The 23,520-nt window shown below is 38.3% G+C and overlaps 1 protein-coding gene across 4 annotated transcripts; it reads right to left on the reverse strand.

Moving 5' to 3' along the window:
- Positions 1–65: 65 nt before the first annotated feature.
- On the reverse strand, positions 66–23,238 carry LOC100598804 (UDP-glucuronosyltransferase 2B4). Of its 4 annotated transcripts, XM_012499321.2 has the most exons (7): positions 22,887–23,197; positions 22,477–22,535; positions 21,025–21,173; positions 9,321–9,452; positions 6,502–6,589; positions 5,100–5,319; positions 534–810 (listed from the first exon to the last, which is right to left on the reverse strand). In XM_012499321.2, exons 1-7 carry the CDS (start codon positions 23,195–23,197, stop codon positions 534–536), a joined length of 1,236 nt encoding a protein of 411 aa, XP_012354775.1. The 4 variants fall into 4 exon arrangements, with proteins under 4 accessions (XP_003265736.1, XP_004089026.1, XP_012354775.1 ...); XM_003265688.3 differs by having other exon boundaries at positions 66–810; positions 22,477–23,238; XM_003265689.3 differs by lacking the exon at positions 22,477–22,535 and having other exon boundaries at positions 22,729–23,197.
- Between the last annotated feature and the right edge of the window lie 282 nt (positions 23,239–23,520).

A 23,520-nucleotide genomic window follows, 5' to 3' on the forward strand; every position in this document is an offset into this window, starting at 1 on the left:
AGGATGCACAATAAAAGCCAAGCAGCACTAATCATCTCAAAATATCAAGAGGAAGAGACTTTCTATACAATTTAATTATTTATTAGTTTCCTCAACAACAATTAAAACAACACAATCCTGCATGAAATGAATCCAAAGTATGCTGAGTATTTGCACACAGTACTGATACCATCAGTGGACTTCTTAATGTTCTTGTGTCCATGTACAATGTGTAACATGTAGTTAAGCTTAGTAAATTTTTTTCATGTAATCTGTAAATTGGAACAATAAATTTCAATATAAGCTCAATACATTTCAATATAATCTCATATGGCTTTATATCATTTTTGTTTTCCCTAATGTTTTCCTCCTTGACATGAAATATTTCTAATGGTTAAACAGGTACTAAAACAAATTTTGACTTGACAAGGTAAGTTTTGAAAGATGTTTTGTCACAAGAAGAAAGGAATCTCTTGTATCACAACCTCTTCTTTTTGTAATAAACTGAAGGATTCTCATTTATCAGGTTTCCCAGCTTCCAGACTCAGACGTAACTAATCTCTTTTCCCCTTCTTTCCTGTTCTAACAAACTTCCAGACACAAAACAGACATTTTGTGATGATGAATATCACAGTTGCCACACAGGTCAGCAGGAACCCAATCACATCCAAAGAGTGGTACTGGAACCAGGTGAGGTCGTGGGCTGCAACCCGAAGGTGTTTGGCTCCTTTATGGCGCATGACAAACTCAATCCAGAAGACTGCTCGATCCAGGGGCTTCACTGGTTGATCATGATGAATTCTTGATAATTTCATAGCATTCTCTTTATATCTAAACGATAAGCAGAAAGGTATCAACATTGAAAGTAAGTTAATTTGGCCAGGCGCAGAGGCTCACACCTGCAATCTCAGCACTTTTGGAGGTCGAGGCGGGTGGATCACGAGGTCAGGAGATCAAGACCGTCCTGGCTAACAGGGTGATACCCCGTCTCTAGTAAAAATATGAAAAAAAAAAAAAAAAAAAAAGAAAAGAAAAAAGATTACCCAGGCGTGGTGGCACGTGCCTGTAGTCTCAGCTACTTCAGAGGCTGAGGCAGGAGAATCACTTGAACCCAGGAGGCGGAAGTTGCAGTGAGCCACAATCACAACACTGCACTCCAGCCTGGTGACAAAATGAGACTTCCCTCTCAAAAAAAGAGAGGGAAAGTTAATTTGCCTGAGCACATCAAATCCATGAAAGGTTTTTAAAGTGCCAAATGATTCAAAGTAAACGTCCTAGAATTGACATAGAATGTGTGTATTTTAATTTGAGTCATCATAGAAAGTTTGGCTTTTAAATTGGTATTTCATATTTGACAAATATTTTTAAAGTAAAAATGGAAGGTCAGGTGAGAAAGTTAATTATTTGAGGCAGAGAATATATGAGCAATTTTATTTATTTTTTTAAGTTTTAGTTTTTGTGGGTACATAGTAGGGGTATTTATTTATGAGGTACATGAGATGTTTTGATACAGGCTGCAATGTGAAATAATCACATCATGAAGAAAAGCTACCTATCACTTAAACATTTATCTTTGTGTTATGAAATATCCAATTACACTCCTTTAGTTCTCCAGCAGGCCTATAAAATCATGGTCAGCATCATGAGCCATTTTAAGTGGTGAAAGATATATAGTTAAAATACAATTTGAGAATTATCATCTTTAAGTTTCTAAAGAGGAGTTGTATCATGTGGGTGAAATGCTTCATAGCCACGTGCTCTGCTTCTATTCTACTCTTTATGTCCTACTGTTTCCCACCCAGTAGCCAGAATGACTTTTTTGAAATAAAAGTCAGATTATGATACTCCCCTGGTTAAGACTTTTGCCTGGCTTTTCATCATATCAAGAATAAAATCCAACTCTGTTATTTGGTCCTCAGTATCCTGCATTATCAGACACTGGCAAGCTCTTCTCCAAACACTTTCCCATGCCCACTAGGTCTTCTAGGGACATTGGCCTTATATTTTTCTTTAAGCTCCCATCTTAGTGTCTTACACATTGCCTCCCCTCTACCCACGCTTGGAGTATTCTTTCTTGCAACAACCCAAGGCATGCTTCTGTTTTTTTTTTGAGGCAACCCTCTAAATGTTACCAATAAGAGAGGCTTTTCCTGGCCACACTATGATAGAACCCCTGGGATTTCCTCTACTCTTTGTGCTTATTTTGAACTTATTTGATGCCTATAATCTTAAAATACATTATATGTCTTCTAAAATATGCATTTAAGCATAAAACACATAATGTAAGTGTACATACACTAAGTGAAACAGCCCAATAAGGTAAGATCATCTTAAACATTATTTTGAAGTGAAGATACCACTATCTCTCAGATCCTGATAGAAGGTATCAGAATCTTCTTAGAAGAACTCTTTTCCTGGACCGTTTTAGTCACTGCTTTTGTCCTCCAATTAAGTGTTAACCTGACTTTGAATGTCATACTTCAGCTTTGCTTGCTTATCTAATTAAATTAATTATGTAATATATTCTTCTTTTTTTTTTCTGTTTTTTGAGATGGAGTCTCACTCTGTCACCTAGGCTGGAGTGCAGTGGTATGATCTCGGCTCACTGCAACCTCCACCTCCCGGGTTCAAGTAATTTTCCTGCCTCAGCCTCCTGAGTAGCTGGCATTACAGGCACGCACCGTCATGCCCGGCTAATTTTAGTATTTTTAGTAGAGACAAGGTTTTCAGCATGTTGGTCAGGCTGGTCTCAAACTCCTGACATCGTGATCCACCTGCCTTGGCTTCCCAAAGTGTCTTTTTTTTTAAATGTAGCAGTTGTTTGTTTAATTCTGTTGCTGTGTAGTATTTAATTGATTGAGAATACCACAGATTATCTTTTTAGTTTATAATCAATAGATATTTGAGTGCCAACAAGTTTTGGACACTATTAATAATTCTGTCATAAACATTCTTGTATATAGCAATAGGCTTACAAATTTATACATATCTTTTCCTATGTAATTGAGAGTGGACTTGTTGAAATAAAAGTGCATGCACAATTATGATTTACTTTTTTACTTTAAAATACTCTAAAGTGTGTTTAATGTTCAAGATTTAAAGATTTTTTAGTTATCATTTTTATAATTTCTCACATTCACTATGGCTGGATCTTATACTCTTTATGATATTGAATCTTTTCATACATACTGAATCTTGATTTATGACCCTCCCCATGTAACTTCAAATAACTTTTGCCTATTCAACATGATCTAGAAAAATATGCCTTCCAGTTGATATATAGAATACATATGTATAAGTTATATATATGTGTGTGTGTGTGTTATGTTACAACATTACAATTGTTAATTGTGTTCTTCAAATGTTTTATGTCCTTACTCATTATTTGGTCTTATTTTTCAGGTCAGTTTAGATTTAATGGAAATATCTGTATATTCACATTTAAATTTACTACCTTATTTTATATTTCTTTTCTATTTGTCTAACCTGTTTTATGTTTCTTTTCCAATTATTTCCTGTATTCTTTAAAGGTACTTTTATCATGCATTAACCTTCTATTGTCTTTGTGATAAAGTACATTTAAACTATTCCTTTAGGTGAAGCCCTCTTTACATAAAAACATTATTAATAGTAGTTATGAATGCTGAATTGATAGTAGCTGGGTTGGGCAAGGCATTTTGCACATTGTTTTCTTTGGAGTATGAATAAATCAATTATCAAAAATTTTACTCACTAAAAGTAAAATTTGTGTGCTTCAAAGACCATCATCAAAAATGTAAAATGTTAGTGCACCAAGAATGAGACAAAATATTTATAAATTATATATCTCATATGGGATTGTATCCATAATACATAAATAGTTCTTATATAAAACTCAATAATAAGACAAGTATCAAAGTTTTAAAATGTTTCAAAGATTAAAATAGACATTTTTCCAAAGAAGGTATATGCATGATCAGTAACCACATATAAAGATCATCAACATCTCTGGCCGTAATCAAAGTGCAATCCAAGGCTAAAATGAGGGGTCTGTTTACACCCACCAAGAATGGTGTAACAAAAAGACAAATAATAACAGGTGTTGACAACAATGTGGACGAACTGGAGCTTTACTGTATTGCTGGTGGTAATGACAAATGGAACAAGCATTTGGAAAACAGTTTGGCAATTTTCATAAACACAGTTCTTACAAGAGCCAGGAATTCCACTTCTAGTATCTACCCAAAAGAAATGAAATCACGTCCATACAAAAACATGTAGCAATGTTCCTAATAGCCACAACTGGAAACAATCAAAAGGTGAATGAGCTAATAAAGAGATAAATAAAATATGGCATACCCATATTATAAAATATATTGCTGAAAATAAATGAACTATTAATACACACAATATAAATAAAGCTAAAAACCATAAAAAGTAACAAAAATTGTACTTGGTAAAAGAAGTCATTTACACATCATAAATTATATGATTCAGTTTATATGAAATATGTAGAAAGAATAATCTATAGAGAAGGAAAGCAAATTGGTGTTAGCCTAGGGCTAAGGGGTCATGCGAAATGACTTCTATACCATTATGGCTTCTTTTACGTTGATACAAATGTTCTAAAATTATATGATGGTGATGGCTTCATGACTGTAAGCATACTAAATATATTTGGATTTTATACTTAAATAGGTGGGTTTTATGCTATGGAAATTAAATTTAATTATCAAGTCTGTTACAATAATGATAATAAAAATAAATTTTTCAGTGAGAAAACAGATACACTTCGAGACATTTTAGATATTAAATTAAAATATTTTATTATATTACTTCAAGTTTATCTTTCTACTGTGAATTGATTACGTAAAATTTATTTTAAAATGTCTTATTATCTATATCACTTTAAAATTATTTTTGTGTAGAAAATTATTTCAATAATTGATTATTCATTAAATGCATGTGGTTCAAATAAAATTTTTAAATAACCACTCAAAAATAAAAGCAGATTTCAGATTGTTTAAATCATTTAAATTCTTTCAAAATCAGTCTCTTATAAAAAGGATAAAAGTCATACTCACTATGGACAAGAGAACCTATCTATAAATACCACTGAGTAAAAAAAAAGTTATACTCACAAAGGATCATTAATTACTGTCTTCAGTGCATTGAGTAAGTCTGTACTTGACATTGTGTTGAAGTCCAAACTAACAGCTGCTCCCTTGGCCTTCATGTGTGCAATGTTATCAGGTTGATCTGCAAACAATGGAACGCCCACCATAGGGATTCCATGGTAGATCGCCTCGTAGACGCCATTGGCTCCACCATGAGTTATAAAAGCTCTGGTTTTTGGATGACCTAGGATTGGATGAATTTTAGCAAAATTATTCATAGGAATAAAATGAGAAATGCACAACGGAAGAATCTGAATGTGACAGTGTTTCCTAGATAACACACTGAACTGAATTCAAGTTGCTTTTCAGACTTCAGAGGAAGGAGCACCTACTTCTGCTGGAGATGTAAGTGAAGGCTATGTGGTGTGTTTAACTTCAGACTGAAAAAATTAATACAAGATTACCAATTGAACTAACAAAATAGTGCAATTTAGATAAGGAAATATAATGTGCAAAAAAGAAAAAAGCGCAGAAAAGGGATGGGCATGTAAGCATGTGTTCTTTTTTTTTATTTTTTATTTTTTGCTTTTAATGGAGACGGAGTCTCCCTCTGTCGCCCAGGCTGGAGTGCAGTGGTGCAATCTCGGCTCACTGCAACCTCCATCTCCCGGGTTCAGGCAATTCTCCTACTCAGCCTTCTGAGTAGCTGGGACTACAGGGGCAAACAGCCATGCCCAGTTAACTTTTTGTATTTTAATAGAGATGGAGTTTCACCATGTTGCCCAGGATGGTCTCGAACTCCTGAGCTCAGTCAATCTGCCTGCATCAGCCTCCCAAAGTGCTAGGATTACAGGCATGAGCCACTGTGCCTGGCCAGAATATGTTCTCTTAAGTACAGTCATGGAGTGTGATATGTGGGGTGTGCAAGGCAGCAGGCAGTGAGGTGGTGGTGGTGCTAAATTGAGGAAAGACAGGTCACATTTCATTATGAAATGTGTCATCACTTTTTGATTAAGATTAGGGACTTAATCCTACAGAAGATGCAGTGTCCCTGGTGATAGCAGAAGGGCTGTTATTTTTAGTGACATTTGAAATAACCCTACAGAGGAGGAAAGAACAGGTGTAAAGTTGTAGAAATGAGAAAGGAAGACAACCCAAGAAGTGCCAGAAAAATTCTGTGAGAGGTAATAACACCTGAAATAAAGATACTCTGACTCTGATTATTAAGAATGTGGGTGTATATCCCAAAATGCAAACAATTATCATTTATTCTTTTCCCCCAGGACTGGAAAATAAATATAAAGAAGTTTCATTTTATTTTAAAGTTCTTCCATAACAAATGTTCAGTAAGCTTGTTTCATGAGAACTATTAACACTCTAATAATCTGTTACTAATACGTTCAGTACTTGTTCTCCAGAGACTTACCAAGAAGATCATTCTGGGGTATCCACTTGTACAGCCGAGTATTGGGTCCTAAAGTATCTGGTTTATTCCCATCAAATCTCCACAGAACCTGTTACAGTGAAGAAAATATCTTATTCCATGAGTGGAACTCAAAAGTCATAGAATGTTAGAAATCTAAAGAGATTAACAATGAGAACAAGGGATGTTAAGTAACAAGAACTACTCAGACTGATGTAAATAGAATACTCATATTTCATTTCCTTAATTTTATAATTAGGTATATAAGGAAATCATGATTTTTCAAAATAGTAGCTTAGACAAATAAGATTATCAATGAAATGTTCAAGTATTTAAAAAGTTGTTACACTTTTCAAAAGAAAATTATATGTGAAAAACCACTATATGAAAAAAAGCTTTACATCACTGGTCAAAACCACAAAGAGATACCATCTCACACCAGTCAGAATGGCCATTATTAAAAACTCAAAAAATAACAGATGCTTGTGATGTTGTATAGAAAAAGAAATGCTTATACTCTGTTGAAGGGACTGTAAGTTCAACCATTGTGGAAGACAGCATGGCGATTCCCCAAAATCCTAGAGGCAGAAATACCATTCAACCCAGCAATGCCATTACTAGGTATGTATCTAAAGACTACAAATTAGAACATGCACATGTATGTTTATCACAGACAAATACACATTTTATTCTATATAAAACTGTTCACCATAGCAAAGACGTGAAATCAATCTAAATGCCCATCAATGATGGATTCGATAAAGAAAATGTGGTACATGTTCACCATGAAATATTATGTAGCCATAAAAAAGAACAAGATCATGTATTTTGCAGGAATGTAAGTGAGCTGCAGGCCGTTATCCTTAGCAAACAAACACAGGAACAGAAATCTAAATACCACATGCCCTCACTTATAAGTGGAAGCTAAAAGATGAGAACACATGAACATATAGAGAGGAATAACATACACTGGGGCTTATTGGAGGGTGGGCGTTGGGAGGAGAGAAAGGATCAGGAAAAATAACTAAAAGGTACTAGTCTTACTACCTGTATGATGAAACAGTTCATACAACAAACCCCAAGACATAAGTTTACCTATGTAACAAAACTCCACATTTACCCTTGAAATTAAAAGTTTAAAAATAAAACTTAATTTTAAAAATATACAAAATTTTAATAATTATATGCATTAAAAATTTTAGGTAGTCATAATTCAAGTGTAAAAAAGCAATACCAATTTTCTAATGACTTATACGCTTATTTTGTTTTATGTATGAGTTTTCATCTACCAAATTTAATATTAATTTATTCATTTTTTTGAGTAATACGGGAAGTAGTTCACTTATATCTACTTGTCTATAAGTCATTTTAATAGAGCTTGATATCCTTTGATTGACAAAAATGAAAGTCTATAGAATAAGCTACTTGGAAGAAGTCAATTAATGCTGCAAATGTAGCATGTATAACTTCTTGGAAATTACAAATTATCAAGAACTACTTCCAAGAAAAATTTCAAGTGACAATTTTTGACACAAATTCAGAGTATTCTCAGTATTGCTAATTTTGGATATTTTGTCAATTTTGAAATGAGGAACCTGTTGGTACCATAAATAAAAATAAAACTCTTGAATAAATTCAAAATTGTATTTTGCTGAATTTTGGTCAACTGACTGTTAACACTTAGAAAATATGATATAAAATTTTGACAACAGTGATTCATATGTTTTGCTGTAGCTGATACATTTTTATGTTTAAGTTACTAATTTTGGAACCCCCAAGGAATCCTTATACATTAAAAAAAACATTATGGTGTTTAAGTTCTATTTGTTACATCAGTGTGAAAGAACTTTGAGTTTTTGGCAAAATATTAGCATAGGTAATTACAAGAAGGCTATGTCAGACAGGGAACTAAAAAGTAATTGACAAATACACATTTTATTCTACATAAAAGAAAATATGTTCCTACTATGTTCTATGGAGGGGACATCTGAACTTGTTCCCCTGCCTGGCTTCCTTCTGCTTGAATCCTTCCTATATTTCATTCTGCTGCCTCCATCAGGAGGAATTGTTAATCTCATAGTGCAGCGTCCTTGTGGGGCCACATTTTATACTACACAGGGTCCACCCTCAGAGCAGGATCCATCTCCACCCTTTCTCTTTCATCTTCCTACTTCAGACATTGGCTAGGCCCTGTCCAGAAAAGCAGGCTGCTTTTTCTCTTTCTCCAAATCTGCCTAGCTCTGCGGGTCCTTACACTAGTTTTCTGACAGCCTAGGCCTTCCTTTCTCTGAATAGTACCCTGAATATCACTTGAATAGGCCTATTCCAAAATGTACAGGAAGCACACGAGGCTGGGTAACATGGCAACACTAAACTGCATGATGCATGTCAGCCTTTTTGAAATACCTGCTATTGTTATTGTGCTAGTGAAGTTACTCACTAAAATGTAATGTTTTCTAACATCTATAGGGTGTACAGTGCCCTCAGGGGTTCTTAAATGAGAGGATCAAATCACAGGAGCAGAATTTACTGATAGCTCTTACCTGACCCCAATATGATGATACCAAAACTTTACCTGCAACTCTTAATTATATTTATTCCTGATCACAATATTAATGCCAAATTAATTAGCAATGAAAAACACCCTCTGTATTATTTTAGCATCTTCCATATATATTTTTGATTTTGAATTAATATCTGAGATAATTAGTGCTTTCCCAACAGCTAAATTTACAGGCAGGAAGTTTCTAAAATTGGATTCTTTACAAACTTTAACAGCCTCTTTCAATAGTTTTTCACTACATTAAAACATTTTATCTTACCTTTTGTGGGATCTTGGCAAGGGCTGATGCAATTACATTGGCCCTTTCTTCTGACGTGTTACTGACCATTGACCCCAGAGAAAACACCACAATACCATTTTCTCCAGAGCTTTGGACAAACTCTTCCATTTCCTGTGAAAAAAAAGAATTTGTTCCATCATAATAGATTATCAGCACAGCAAGCACTGTGAAAGAATTGTTATAAAAAGAGAGAAAATCAAGTATTATGAGGAATTATTGGAGTAAAGGATGTTTTTTAACTGACTCAATTACTCAGTTTTTTTTTGCGATATGTATAATATGAGATAGGTTGCCTCTGTTAAGGGTCTTTGTGTAAATATGTGTGTGTGTATGTGTGTACATTTGTGAAAGGGAGTAAAGAAATAGAGCTATTACACAGTATTTGAGGAGATACCCAAACTCTTCACTTATAATATTTAAGTACTAATATAGGTTCTTTAAAGTGGCACCAGTTGGCTTTAATGCTGTATTTTTGTTCTGTTAAATCACATATGTTTATTTTAGGCAGGTTTTCTGTAGAATGATTTTAGTTGGAAGTCATTAGTGGTTGACTTCCCTGACTCTGAGCACTGAGGAAAAGTTCCTCACAGCTGGGATTATGTAAACCTACATTTATCTTATTCTATAATCCTTTACACTTCACTTAAAGTTTGTCAGAGTTTTCCAGTCTTTTTTCAAAAGAGAAAAAAAGTAATTGTAAAAGGTGGTGGTTAAGAATCACTGACATTCTGGAGTCTGCTATTGTGGTTTGGAATTTCTATGAATTGTTTCTAAGAGTCTCATTTGTAATACAGAATTGTACAGTATGTAGTTACATAGTAGAATGACTATATTTTTCAGGTGATTGTTTAAGTAGAACAATTTTTCCCTGAAATCACACTGTTAAATTAATGTGCTATTTATAACTGCATGTGAGGAACTCTCATCATCACTTTGCTGTGTCTCAGAGGCAGCAGCACTTGCACCAGAATGCGAGAGACTGCCAGGCCTTTCTGCAGAGATTTGGTCACCCTCTTGAGTAGCTCACTCACACTACATAAAAATCTTAGTGAAGATGTACTTGGCTGGAATTTACTGAGAATCATTGTAACCTGTGTTCCCCAATCTACGCCAATTTTGAAATGTAAATACTTTCAGATTTAATCATCGGGGTAAAACTTTTTCTTAAGTGTTCTTTACAAAACAAAGAAAAAAAGATTCCAAATGTTTATTTGCAGACCACATATGGCTGAGTATTTTCTAAAATATGATTTTTAATCTTAAGACATCAGTGTTAATGATGTGAGAGTCATTGTTCTGTTATTCAAGATAATACATAGGATACCCAGGTATTGTGTGTGATTGCAGTTACCTGTAGCCACATTTGATGTAACTTACGTTCAGTGTTTTGTTTCAGTGGCTTGATGTCCGGACCCACCTTCATCCACCCAGTGTTAAAGTAATATAATCCCTAAAGGGGATTCATTATTGATGTGGACTTGTTGTTTCCCATTCTGTGACAACTTTAAAATAATAATACACTATGTATGTAAGGTATTTTATAAAAGTATTGCAAGTTCTAAAAAGAAAATATTTTTTTTTTCTAAAATTTCTGTCTAGAGATGTCACCTTGTAAACTACATATGTTTTCATCATGGCTTTGGTTCTATCTTTATAGCTCAATGTACACTTGTGACATTTATTTAGACAATTCTATTCTGATTGTATATACATTTTCCTCCTACAAAAAATGTGTCATCCTGTAATATTTATAATTTCCTACCTCATCTTACTTGTGTAAATGCACCAATCAGTGCCCTGTCAAAACAGACCACTCAGCTCTACCAATCAGCAGGATGTGGATGGGGCCAAATAAGAGAATAAAAGCAGGCTGCCCGAGACAGCAGTGGCAACCCACTCGGGTCCCCTTCCACATTGTGGAAGCTTTGTACTTTCACTCTTTGCAATAAATCTTGCTACTTCTCACTCTTTGCGTCCACACTGTTTTTATGAGCTGTAACACTCACCGCGAAGGTCTGCAGCTTCACTCCTGAAGCCAGCAAGACCAAGAGCCCACAGGGAGGAATGAACAACTCCAGACGTGCCGCCTTAAGAACTGTAATATTCACCGCGAAGGTCTGCAGCTTCACTCCTCAGCCAGTGAGACCACGAACCCACCAGAAGGAAGAAACTCCAAACACATCCCAACATCAGAAGGAACAAACTCCAGACGCGCCACCTTAAGAGCTGTAACACTCACCGCGAGGTCCGTGGCTTCATTCTTGAAGTCAGTGAGACCAAGAACCCACCAATTCCAGACACATTTGGGTGACACAGATGGGACTTTTGCCTATCGCCAAGCGGTGAGACAATTGCCGAGCGGTGAGACCATCACCTATAGCTGAGCGGTGAGACAATGGCCTATTGACAAGCAGTGAGTACCATCGGACCCCTTTCACTTGCTATTCTGTTCTAGTTTTCCTTAGAATTCGGGTGCTAAATGCCAGGCACCTGTCGGCCAGTTAAAAGTGACTAGCGTGGCCACTGGACTAAAGACACCAGTCTCAGGCTTTCGGGGAAAGGGCTCTCTAACAACCCCCCACTCTTTGGACTTGGGACTGTTGCTTTGCCTAGAACCAGCTTCTGGTTTTCCTGTACTTCTGGGCTGAGCCGAGGGTTGACAGAGAGGAAAGCCATGCAGCTCCAGGGTCCCGACAACAAGTTCGTTGACCCTGCAGCCATGAGCGGAACTCTCAAAAGCATGTCGCCCAAGCAAGTCTCACCCATCTATCCTATCTATCCTCACCCTTGCCCCCTGGATCTTAATGCCTGCCAGACAAACTTCCTCTCACTTCTCTTCTCTGAGGTTAGTCCCACTTCTAAAAATTGCTACCTGTCTCTGGTGCTTTTCTAGTTTTTCCTATAAGAATTATTTCTAGTATAAACTCCAGGACTCTGTTACCTTCTTTAGGCACCTGGGCTCACCAATCAGAAAGACACAATTTTTGCCCAAAGCCCCGTCATAGTGGGGACTACCTGGAATTTTAGGATCCCTCCTCAGACTAACAGGCCTAACAAAAGCTATTCCTGAAGCTAGGATATGGGGAGCCTCAGAAATTTTATCCTTCTATTCACATAAGTGAGGACAAAAGGTGTCACTCCTCCAACTCTGGAGATCCCTTCCTTCCCTCAGGGTATGGCCTTGCATTTCATTTTTGGGGCATAACATCTTTCTAGGAAAGGGGTAATGTCCCAATACTAACAGGAGAATGCTTAGGACTCTAACAGGTTTTCAAGAATGCATCTGTAAGGGTCACTAAATCTGATGTTTCTCAGTTGGTCCTCCTTGTGGTCTAGGAGGACAGGCAAGGGTGCAGGTTTTCAAGAATGTGTTGGTAAGGACCACTAAATCTGACCTTCCTTGGTCCTCCATGTGGTCTGGGAGGAAAACTAGTGTTTCTGCTGCTGTGGCAGTGAGTGCAACTATTCCGATCAGGCAGGGTCCAGGGACTGTTGCAAGTTCTTGGGCAGGGGAAGAAAAAAAATAAACCAAAACTATGGGCAGTTTTGTCTTTCAGATGGGAAACATTCAGGCATCAACAGGCTCACCCTTGAAATGCATCCTAAGCCGTTGGGACCAATTTGACCCACAAACCCTGTAAAAGAGGTGGCTCATTTTTTTCTGCACTACAACTTGGCCCCAATATTCTCTCTCTTATGGGGAAAAATGGCCACCTGAGGGAAGTACAAATTACAATACTATCCTCCAGCTTGACCTTTTCTGTTACAGGGAAGGCAAATGGAGTGAAATACCTTATGTCCAAGCTTTCTTTTCACTGAGGGAGAATACACAACTATGCAAAGCTTGCAATTTACATCCCATAGGAGGACCTCTCAGCTTACCCCCATATCCTAGCCTCGCTACAGCTCCCCTTCTGATTAATGATAATCCTCCTCTAATCTCCCCAGCCCAGAAGGAATTAAGCAAAGAAATCTCCAAAGGTCCACAAAAACCCCGGGCTATCGGTTATGTCCCTTTCAAGCTGTAGGGGGAGCGGAATTTGGCCCAACCTGGGCACCTGTCCTCTTCTCCATCTCTCATTTAAAACAGATCAAGGCAGACCTGGGGAAGTTTTCAGAAGATCCTGTTAGGTACATAGATGTCCTATGGGGTCTAGGGCAAACCTTCGACCTCGCTTGGAGAGATGTCATGCTACTGTTAGATCAAACTCTGGCTTTTAATGAAAAGAATGAGCCTTTAGCTGCAGCCTGAGAGTTTGGAGATACCTGGTATCTTAGTCAAGTAAATGATAGAATGACAGCCTAAGAAAGGGACAAATTCCCTACCGGTCAGCAAGCCATCCCCTGTGTGGATCCCCACTGAGACCTTGACTCAGATCATGGGGACTGGAGTCATAAACATCTGTTGACCCGTGTTCTAGAAGGACTAAGGAGAATTAGAAAAAAGCCCATGAATTATTCAATGATGTCCACCATAACTCAGGGAAAGGAAAAAAATCCTTCTGCCTTCCTCGAGCGGCTATGAGAGGCCTTAAGAAAATATATTCCCCTGTCACCCGAATCACTTGAGGGTCAATTGATTCTAAAAGATAAGTTTATTACCCAATCAGCCACAGATATCAGGAGAAAGCTCCAAAAGCAAGCCCTGAGCCCTGAACAAAATCTAGAGGCATTATTAAACCTGGCAATCTCACTGTTCTATAATAGGGACCAAGAGGAACAGGCCCAAAAGGAAAAGCGAGATCAGAGAAAGGCCGCAGCCTTAGTCATGGCCCTCAGACAAGCAAAGCTTGGTGGTTCAGAGAGGACAGAAAATGGAGCAGGCCAATCACCTGGTAGGGCTTGTTATCAGTGTGGTTTACTAGGATACTTTAAAAAAGATTGTCCAATGAGAAACAAGCTGCCCCCTCATCCATGTCCACTATGCCGAGGCAATCACTGGAAGGTGCACTGCCCCAGAGGACGAAGCTTCCCTGGGTCAGAAGCCCCCAACCAGATGATCCAACAACAGGACTGAGGGTGCCCAGGGCGAGTGTCAGCTCACGTCATCACCCTCACTGAGCCCTGGGTATGTTTAACTACTGAGAGCCAGGAAATTGACTTCCTCCTGGACACTGGTGCGGCCTTCTCAGTGTTAATCTCCTGTCCTGGGCTACTGTCCTCAAGGTCCATTACCATCCGAGGAATCCTGGGACAGCCTGTTACCAAGTATTTCTCCCACCTCCTCAGTTGTAATTGGGAGACTTTGCTCTTTTCATATGCCTTTCTTGTTATGCCTGAAAATCCCACACCCTTATTAGGGAGGGATATATTAGCCAAGGGTGCAGCTATTATCTACATGAATATGGGGAACAGGTTACCCATTTGTTGTCTCCTACTTGAGGAGGGAATCAACCCTAAAGTCTGGGCATTGGAAGGACAATTTGGAAGGGCAAAAAATGCCCATCCAGTCCAAATCAGGTTAAAAGATCCCACCATTTTTCCTTATCAAAGGGAATATCGCTTAAGGCCTGAAGCTCATAAAGGATTACAGAATATTGTTAAACATTTGAAAGCTCAAGGCTTAGTAAGGAAATGCAGCAGTCCCTGCAACACCCCAATTCTAGGAGTACAAAAACTCAATGGTCAGTGGAGACTAGTGCAAGGTCTTAGACTCATTAATGAGGCAGCAATTCCACTATATCCAGTTGTACCCAACCCCTATACTGTGCTCTCTCAAATACCAAAGGAAGCAGAATGGTTAATGGTTCTGGACCTCAAGGATGCCTTCTTCTGTATTCCCTGCACTCTGACTCCCAGTTTCTCTTTGCCTTTGAGGATCCCACCGACTACATGTCCCAACTTACGTGGACGGTCTTGCCCCAAGGGTTTAGGGATAGCCCTCACCTGTTTGGTCAGGCACTGGCCCAAGATCTAGGGCGCTTCTCAAGTCCAGGCACTCTGATTCTTCAATATGTGGATGATTTACTTTTGGCTACCAGTTCAGAAGCCTGTTACCAGCAGGCTACTCTAGATCTCTTGAACTTTCTAGCTAATCAAGGGTACAAGGTGTCTAGGACGAAGGCCCAGCTTTGCCTACAGCAGGTTAAATATCTAGGCCTAATCTTAGCCAAAGGGACCAGGGCCCTCAGTAAGGAACGAATACAGCCTATATTGGCTTATCCTCACCCTAAGACATTAAAACAGTTGAGGGGGTTCCTTGGAATTACCAGCTTTTGCCGACTATGGATCCCTAGATACAGCAAGACAGCCACGCCCCTCTATTCTCTAATCAAGGAAACCCAGGGGGCAAGTACTCATCTAGTCAAATGGGAACCAGAGGCAGAAACAGCCTTCAAAACCTTAAAGCAGGCCCTAGTATAAGCTCCAGCTTTAAGCCTTCCCACATGACAGAACTTCTTTTTATATGTCACAGAGAGAGCCAGGATAGCTCTTGGAGTCCTTACTCAGACTCATGGGACAACCCCACAACCAGTGGCATACCTAAGTAAGGAAACTGATGTAGTAGCAAAAGGCTGGCCTCACTGTTTAAGGGTAGTTGCAGCAGTGGCCGTCTTAGTGTCAGAGGCTATCAAAATAATACAAGGAAAGGATCTCACTGTCTGGACTATTCATGATGTAAATGGTATACTAGGTGCCAAAGGAAGTTTACGGCTATCACACAAACACCTACTTAGATACCAGGCACTACTCTTTGAGGGACTGGTACTTCCAATATGCACATGCGTGGCCCTCAACCCTGCCACTTTTCTCCCAGAGGATGGGGAACCAATCGAGCATGACTGCCAACAAATTATAGTCCAGACTTATGCTGCCCAAGATGATCTCTTAGAAGTCCCCTTAACTAATACTGACCTTAACCTATATACTGATGGAAGTTCAGTTGTGGAGAATGAGATACAAAGGGCAGGTTACACCATAGTTAGTGATGTAACCATACTTGAAACCAAGCCTCTTGCCTCAGGGACCAGTGCCCAGTTAGCTGAACTAGTGGTACTTACCTGAGCCTTAGAACTGGGAAATGGAAAAAAAATCAATGTGTATACAGATAGCAAGTATTCTTATCTAATCCTACATACCCATGCTGCAATATGGAAAGAGAGTGAGTTCCTAACCTCTAGGGGAACCCCCATTAAATACCACAGGGAAGTTATGGAGTTATTGCATATGGTGCAGGAACCCAAAGAGGTGGGAATCTTACACTGACAAAGCCATTAAAATGGGAAGGAGAGGGGAGAACAGTAGCATAAGCAGCTGGAAGAGGCAGCAGAAAGGAAAGAAAGAGACAGGAAGTCAAAGAAAGAGACAGAAAGGAAGAGACAAAGAAGAAGTCAGAGAGAAAGAAGGACAGACACAGAAAGTCAAAGAGAGAGTTAAAAAGAGAGGAAGAGATGAAGAAGAAATCTAAGAAAGAAAGAGAGAAATGGAAGTATTAAAGAAAAAACAGTGCACCCTATTCCTTTAAAAGCCAGGGTAAATTTCTATCTATGCAGCCAAGGCATATTCTACTTATGTGGATCTTCAACCCATATCTGCCTCTCAAACAGTTTGCAAGAAATAACAAAATCTATTCTTACTTTAAAATCTCAAATAGACTCTTTGGCAGCAGTGACTTTCCAAAACCGCCGAGGCCTAGACCCCCTCACTGCTGAGAAAGGAGGATTCTGCACCTTCTTAGGGGAAGAGTGTTGTTTTTACATTAACCAGTCGGGGATAGTACGAGTTGCCACCTGGCGTTTAGAGGAAAAGGCTTCTGAAATCAGACAACGCCTTTCAAATTCTTATATCAACCTCTTTAGTTGGGCAACATGGCTTCTCTCCTTTCTAGGTCCCTTGGCAGCCATCTTGCTGTTACTTGCCTTTGGGCCCTGTATTTTTAACCTTCTTGTTCAAATTTGTTTCCTCTAGAATTGAGGCCATCAAGCTACAGATGGTCTTACAAATGGAACCCCAAATGAGTTCAACTAACAACTTCTACCAAGGACCCCTGGACTGACCCGCTGGCACTTCCCCTGGCCTAGAGAGTTCCCCTTTGAAGGAAACTACAACTGCAGGCTTCTTCTTCACCCCTATCCAGCAGGAAGTAGCTAGAGTGGTCATTGGCCAAATTCCCAACAGCAGTTGGGGTGTCCTGTTTAGAGGGGGGATTGAGAGGTGACAGCATGCTGGCAGTCCTCACAGCCCTCGCCCATTCTTGGCACCTCCTCTACCTGGGCTCCCACTTTGGCGGCACTTGAACGGCCCTTCAGCCCACCGCTGCACTGTGGGAGCCCCTTTCTGGGCTGGCCAAGACTGGAGCCAGCTCCCTCAGCTTGCAGGGACGTGTAGAGGGAGATGTGCAGGCGGGAAATGGGGCTGCACATGGTGCTTGTGGGCCAGCTGGAGTTCCAGGTGGGTGTGGGCTTGGCAGGCCCCATACTCGGAGCAGCTGGCCAACCCTGCCGGCCCCGGGCAATGAGGGGCTTAGTACCCAGGCCAGCAGCTGCAGAAGGTGTACTAGGTACCCCAGCAGTGCCAGCCCACCGGCACGGCACTGGATTTCTCACTGGGCCTTAGCTGCCTTCCTGCAGGGCAGGGCTCGGGACCTGCAGCCCGCCATGCCTGAGCCTCCCACCCCCTTCATGGGCTCCTGTGGGGCCCAAGCCTCCACGATGAGCACCATCCCCTGCTACACAGCACCCAGTCCCATCGACCACCCAAGGGCTGAGGAGTGCAGGTGCATGGCATGGGGCTGGCAGGCAGCTCCACCTGCAGCCCCAGTGCGGGATCCACTGCATGCAGCCAGCTGGGCTCCTGAGTCTGGTGGGGACTTGGAGAACCTTTATGTCTAGCTCAGGGATTGTAAACGCACCACTCAGCGCTCTGTCAAAACAGACCACTCAGCTCTACCAATCAGCAGGATGTGGGTGGGGCCAAATAAGAGAATAAAACAGGCTGTCCAAGCCAGCAGTGGCAACCTGCTTGGGTCCCCTTCCACACTGTGGAAGCTTTGTACTTTCACTCTTTGCAATAAATCTTGCTACTTCTCACTCTTTGGGTCCACACTGCTTTTATGAGCTGTAACACTCACCACGAAGGTGTGCACCTTCATTCCTGAAGCCAGAGAGACCATGAGCCCACCAGGAGGAATGAACAACTCCAGATGTGCCACCTTAAGAGCTGTAACACTGACTGCAAAGGTCTGCAGCTTCACTCCTGAGCCAGCGAGACCACGAACCCACCAATTACAGACACACTTGTATTATAGCTTACTGTAATTGAATATTTTATTGATAAAATTATTGTAATGTTATAGTATGCATCTAGTGTAAGTTTTTAATTATTCCTTAATTTAAGATGTTTGATTACTTTTGATGTTTATTTTATGAATATTTTCCATAAATATTAAATATGTACATCTTCATTTATTTTTTCTCTGCATGATTTCATGTGAATATATTATAAAACCAATCGCTAGATGTATTTTTAATACTTAATACATTTGGCAAGTGTCCTTTTAAAGTATACATAAATTATCTGAGAATCTAATATTTAATTGAATAGAAAGCAAATTGGGTTTGCAATTATTTTACATAATAAACAATTAGAGAATGGCTTTCACAACCATTGACTTGCATTCAAAGCTTTCTACAAGTTAGTAACAACAGCTAGTATTAGTAATTATCACATGTACTATGATTCAATATTTTTCTTATCCTTCTACACCTCATACTCTCTTCCCCCTCCTACTGGCACTATCAGTTTCCCTTAATGTGAGTGGGGAAATCTTTCAAGAGTAGGATAGGGTGGGACAGAATTTTCATTAGTCTCACCTCAGCTTTTGTCTCTTTAGAAAGTTACCATATAAAGCCCATACAATTTGCATTCAACATAGATATTGAATTTTAACCATGGAATAAAATATCAGTTTCACATTGCTGTTAATAAGGAGGTAGGCAAAAATTATATCTTAAGAGATTACATAATGTAATAAAAATGCTTACTTTCTATTATTTCTTAGAAGGGTGATATCAATTTAAAATATATTACATTCTTATGTTCCTCCATAAAGAATATAATGCTACATGATGACAGAATTCTTTTGTTATTGTAAACTGAGGGCACAATTCAGATACAAGTGGTAGAAATTATTTGGTCTTTATTATACATGCGTTGTTCATCTTTTCTGTGCTTCTCTGTCGGGCACCTATGATGTCGAGACACAAGCTATCCCAGGAAGCTTTACTGGGTTGCTTGTCTTAAGGCAGAAAACACCTGCTCTAATAGGGTATGTTTATGCTAAGATGTAAACCTCTGGGATCTCAATGCAGAATCATTTAAATGCTTTAGTAAAATCAAGTGAACACTGGGTCTGGCTGCAAATATGAATAGAATCACACATTTATATTGGTAAAGGATTATGTTCTTATAAGTTAGAATACTGGTGAAGATCCTTGTCACTTATGGTAGAATTTTACAATTTCAGTTTGCTCAACTTACTGTCAAAACTGATATGTCTTATTTTAAACAAGTCTATAGGGTATCTGTCATATAGAAGACCGGTAGGACTTTGTTAGAGAATATAATCTTGAAATGCTGAATAACTAGTTTCTATTAAATAAGGAATAATATCTCAAGTGACTTACACATGTTAAGTAATTCATAGTATTAATAATAACAAAAATAACCACAATTGCAAAATAATATTTCTGAATCACTAACTATATGCCAGAGACATTTTAAGTGGTTTATTTGTATTAACCTTTTCTGCACAACACAATGTGAAGTTAGTAGTATTACTGTAAAAGTAGGCATAAGTAATTCTATCCACTTTCTAGTCCACTTTTCCATCATCTGCTACCTGAAGTCATACAAAATTTCCTCAATGGTCAGCTCTTTCTAGTCTGGCCCTTCTACAATTTAATCCATCGAACATCTTGGAATCTTTTTTTAAATATAATCTTATCACATATTTTCATTTCTTAACTCTTTTTAGTAGTCCCTAAATGTGCTTAACAAATATTTCAACTCCTGAGGAGTATCGGGCTCTTATCTTGCCTGTCAGCATCATCTGATTCTTACTCAGTATCTCCCTTGCAAACTAAACTTTGAGTCTTGAGAACTGTCCTGAACACTTAACCTGCTTTTCTTTTTGTGTTTTTTTTCTCTTCTTCATTCTTTTACCTATTCCTTCATATAGTTCAGCTCCCATCTAAATTATTAATATCAGTGACTCCAGGATACTCTCTATTATCTATACTGGATGCTTCCTTAGCATTGGTTTTTCTCTGGAGATAATAGTTTTTACACAGTTTTTATTACTTGCATATATTCTATCTTTCAAAGTAGAATGCAAGGTGTGTTGGGATAGAAGCTGTGTCCAATACACTTACCTGTGGTGTGTGCTAATCTCTTTATAAATATTCTTTGAATGAATGGCCAATACCTTTTTATATGTTGCATAATCAAAGCTTTAATTTACCAACCCTATTTTCAAAGTCTCTTTAGTATCCCTCTTTATTGGTAATAATGATGAAATTCATAAACTTGTGATAGTATCAACATGTACGTGAGTTTCTAATTGGTATCTGCTTTACTCTTCCCACTTACATCTTTCTTCCAGTGTAAGTCAAAAACTCTGAATGAATATAAAACCATTTGCACTGAAAATTCAAAGCAGAAAAAACAAACAGTAGTAGTTTACCTTAGGTAGGGGTTTGGCAGGCTTGCAGTGGAGTCCTCCAACGAACTCAACATTTGGTAAGACTGGGTGAGGAAATTGAAAATCCCAGTAGTTTCGAATAAGCCATATTTCAGCTTTTGCCATTGTCTCAGATAATGTAGTGGGTCTTCCTGACAGGAAAAAAGAACAAAAGAAAAGATAGATGACACAAGATAATTAAACTAGGTAATTTTCTGAAAGAAGTTAGAATAATGTAGGCAAAAATGTAGGTGAAGTGTTTGTGCCTTGAAAAAATATACATATATTCATATATAGGCATAGTTTAATTTTTATGTATTATATATTTTACCCATGTGTATTTACAAGAAAGGCAAAGTGGTGAGAGAATCATGAGGGAAAACTACATCCCTAATGTCACATCAGTATATTCACAACCACAAACAAGATATAGAGAATTAATCTCCATTTCTTTATTTTGTAAACCTTCAATAGTAGCAGATATACGTATAAACCACTCTTTGAGCTCCATGATCAATTAATTCTACCATACCCATAAAAACAATTTTCTAAGAAATAGTCTAATTTCCTATTCATTAATCTAGTCCTTTTATCTTTGGTTCTTCAAGTTAACTGTTGATTATTTTGAAATTATGGCTGAAATCCTTTTACCTACTACTGCTTTTGATTCATGCTAATCTCATAATACTATTAGTTTTTAGGTAAATATGTTTGCAAATTACAGCTAGAAAATTTTGAGAAATTATTGAAATAGAAATTTGCGTTCAACCTTAATTTGGCTTATGTTTTTAAATAAGAGACATAGTTTCAAAAAAAACTATACAGTTATAACAATGTTCACACTTTGACAAGATGATGAGCCTTAAAAGGAATGGTTTCTAATCCTTTAGTGAAGGAGAATAGAAATACTGGAAAATTCAAATAACATGCATTGGTTTTTGATTCTGAAATGGAGACATTATTTCTCTCAACTGTGGAGGAAACTTTCTAGTAACATGGGTATATATTGCAATTATCAAATAATGAGACTGAGATATACAAGAAAAAAGAATTTCTGCAATGTTATATAGATAGTTCTAGAAAAATGTGTAACTACTCAATCTACCAGTATGCATTCATCAAGATGTTTCTGGATAAGTCTGACTTTCTTTTAAAGATGAAAAAATGTATAATAAAACAGGTATGTGATTGCTTAAGGAAATCTTAGGGACACTAATATACAGGTTTATGAGTTCCTGGAGTCTTCTGTGTGAGTGATGGCCACAGAGTTTTAACTGATCCTATAATTTACATTTTCTATAGTGTTTGTGAGTTTGGTAGATCATCTTACAATTTCTTTTGATAAATTCATTACAAAAATACCCCACTACCCTGACTTTATGGCTTTATACAAGCTCAGCTTCAAAGGTACAAGAAAGTTAAATCTTCTTGTTACCAGTTGAAAAAGTTACTTACCTAGCACTTCACTATAGAACTGATCCCACTTCTTCATGTCAAACATTTGGAACCAAAATTCAAAATAAAGCACATAGATCATATTTTTTACCCTCTCTATGAAAGTCATTTGATCACTTAATTCTGACATAACAACAGGCACATAGGAAGGAGGGAACAGAAATCCTCCACTGTGCTTTTCAATTGCATAGCCAGGAGAGAAGCGGAGGCTGTAGACAAAGGGTATTTTAAGTAGCTCAGCCAGCAGCTCACCAAAGGGGAAAACAGCATCTGCAAGAACAACATCAAATCTTGACTCTTGTAGTTTCTTCATAAGTTTCTTATTTGAAACTATATCCTTACAGAATTTTCTAGTCATGTCACTAAATGTCCACATGATTTCTTGTACTTGTGAAAAATATGACCAAAATGTGTCTTTTGGAAGGTCTGCCCATCTCTTAACCAGCTGCTTGATAATATCCTCAAACTCAGTTTTAGTTAAAGATATAGGATAAACTTCAAATTTAAGAGTAGATGGGCTGTTGGGATCAAAAGAAATGGAAGCTGAAGATGCCAATACAGTCACCTCATGACCTCTCTGGACAAGCTCATCCAGGATTGTCTTTATATTCATCCAATGGCTGAATTCTGTGGGCCACACCAGCACCTTTCCACAACTCCCAGAGCTAAAGTAACAGCTCAGCTGTATCAGCAGAAGAGCTGAAGTCCATTTCATAGACATCTTGATGCAATGCAATGCTTGTTTCCCAGTTGCTGCTCCTTTCTGTCATTTCTCATGGTGACATCCAGTTTAAATCAGTGAAGAAGTTAAAATGTAACTTTTACACTTCAAAGTAAATACATTATATTAACAGTCAGCATGTGGATGACAAAGAGACAAATAAAAGGTAGATGACCTGTTTACACAAGTGAGTTTAATGCCCTTTTTGGATTTTTTTTTGAGAGCTCACTGCAAGCTCCTCCTCCCGGGTTCACGCCATTCTCTTGCCTCAGCCTCCCAAGTAGCTGGGACTACAGACAGGCGCCTGCCACCGCTCCCAGCTA

The sequence above is a fragment of the Nomascus leucogenys genome, chromosome 9, assembly GCF_006542625.1.
Source record: "Nomascus leucogenys isolate Asia chromosome 9, Asia_NLE_v1, whole genome shotgun sequence".
Classification (NCBI taxonomy): domain Eukaryota; kingdom Metazoa; phylum Chordata; class Mammalia; order Primates; family Hylobatidae; genus Nomascus; species Nomascus leucogenys.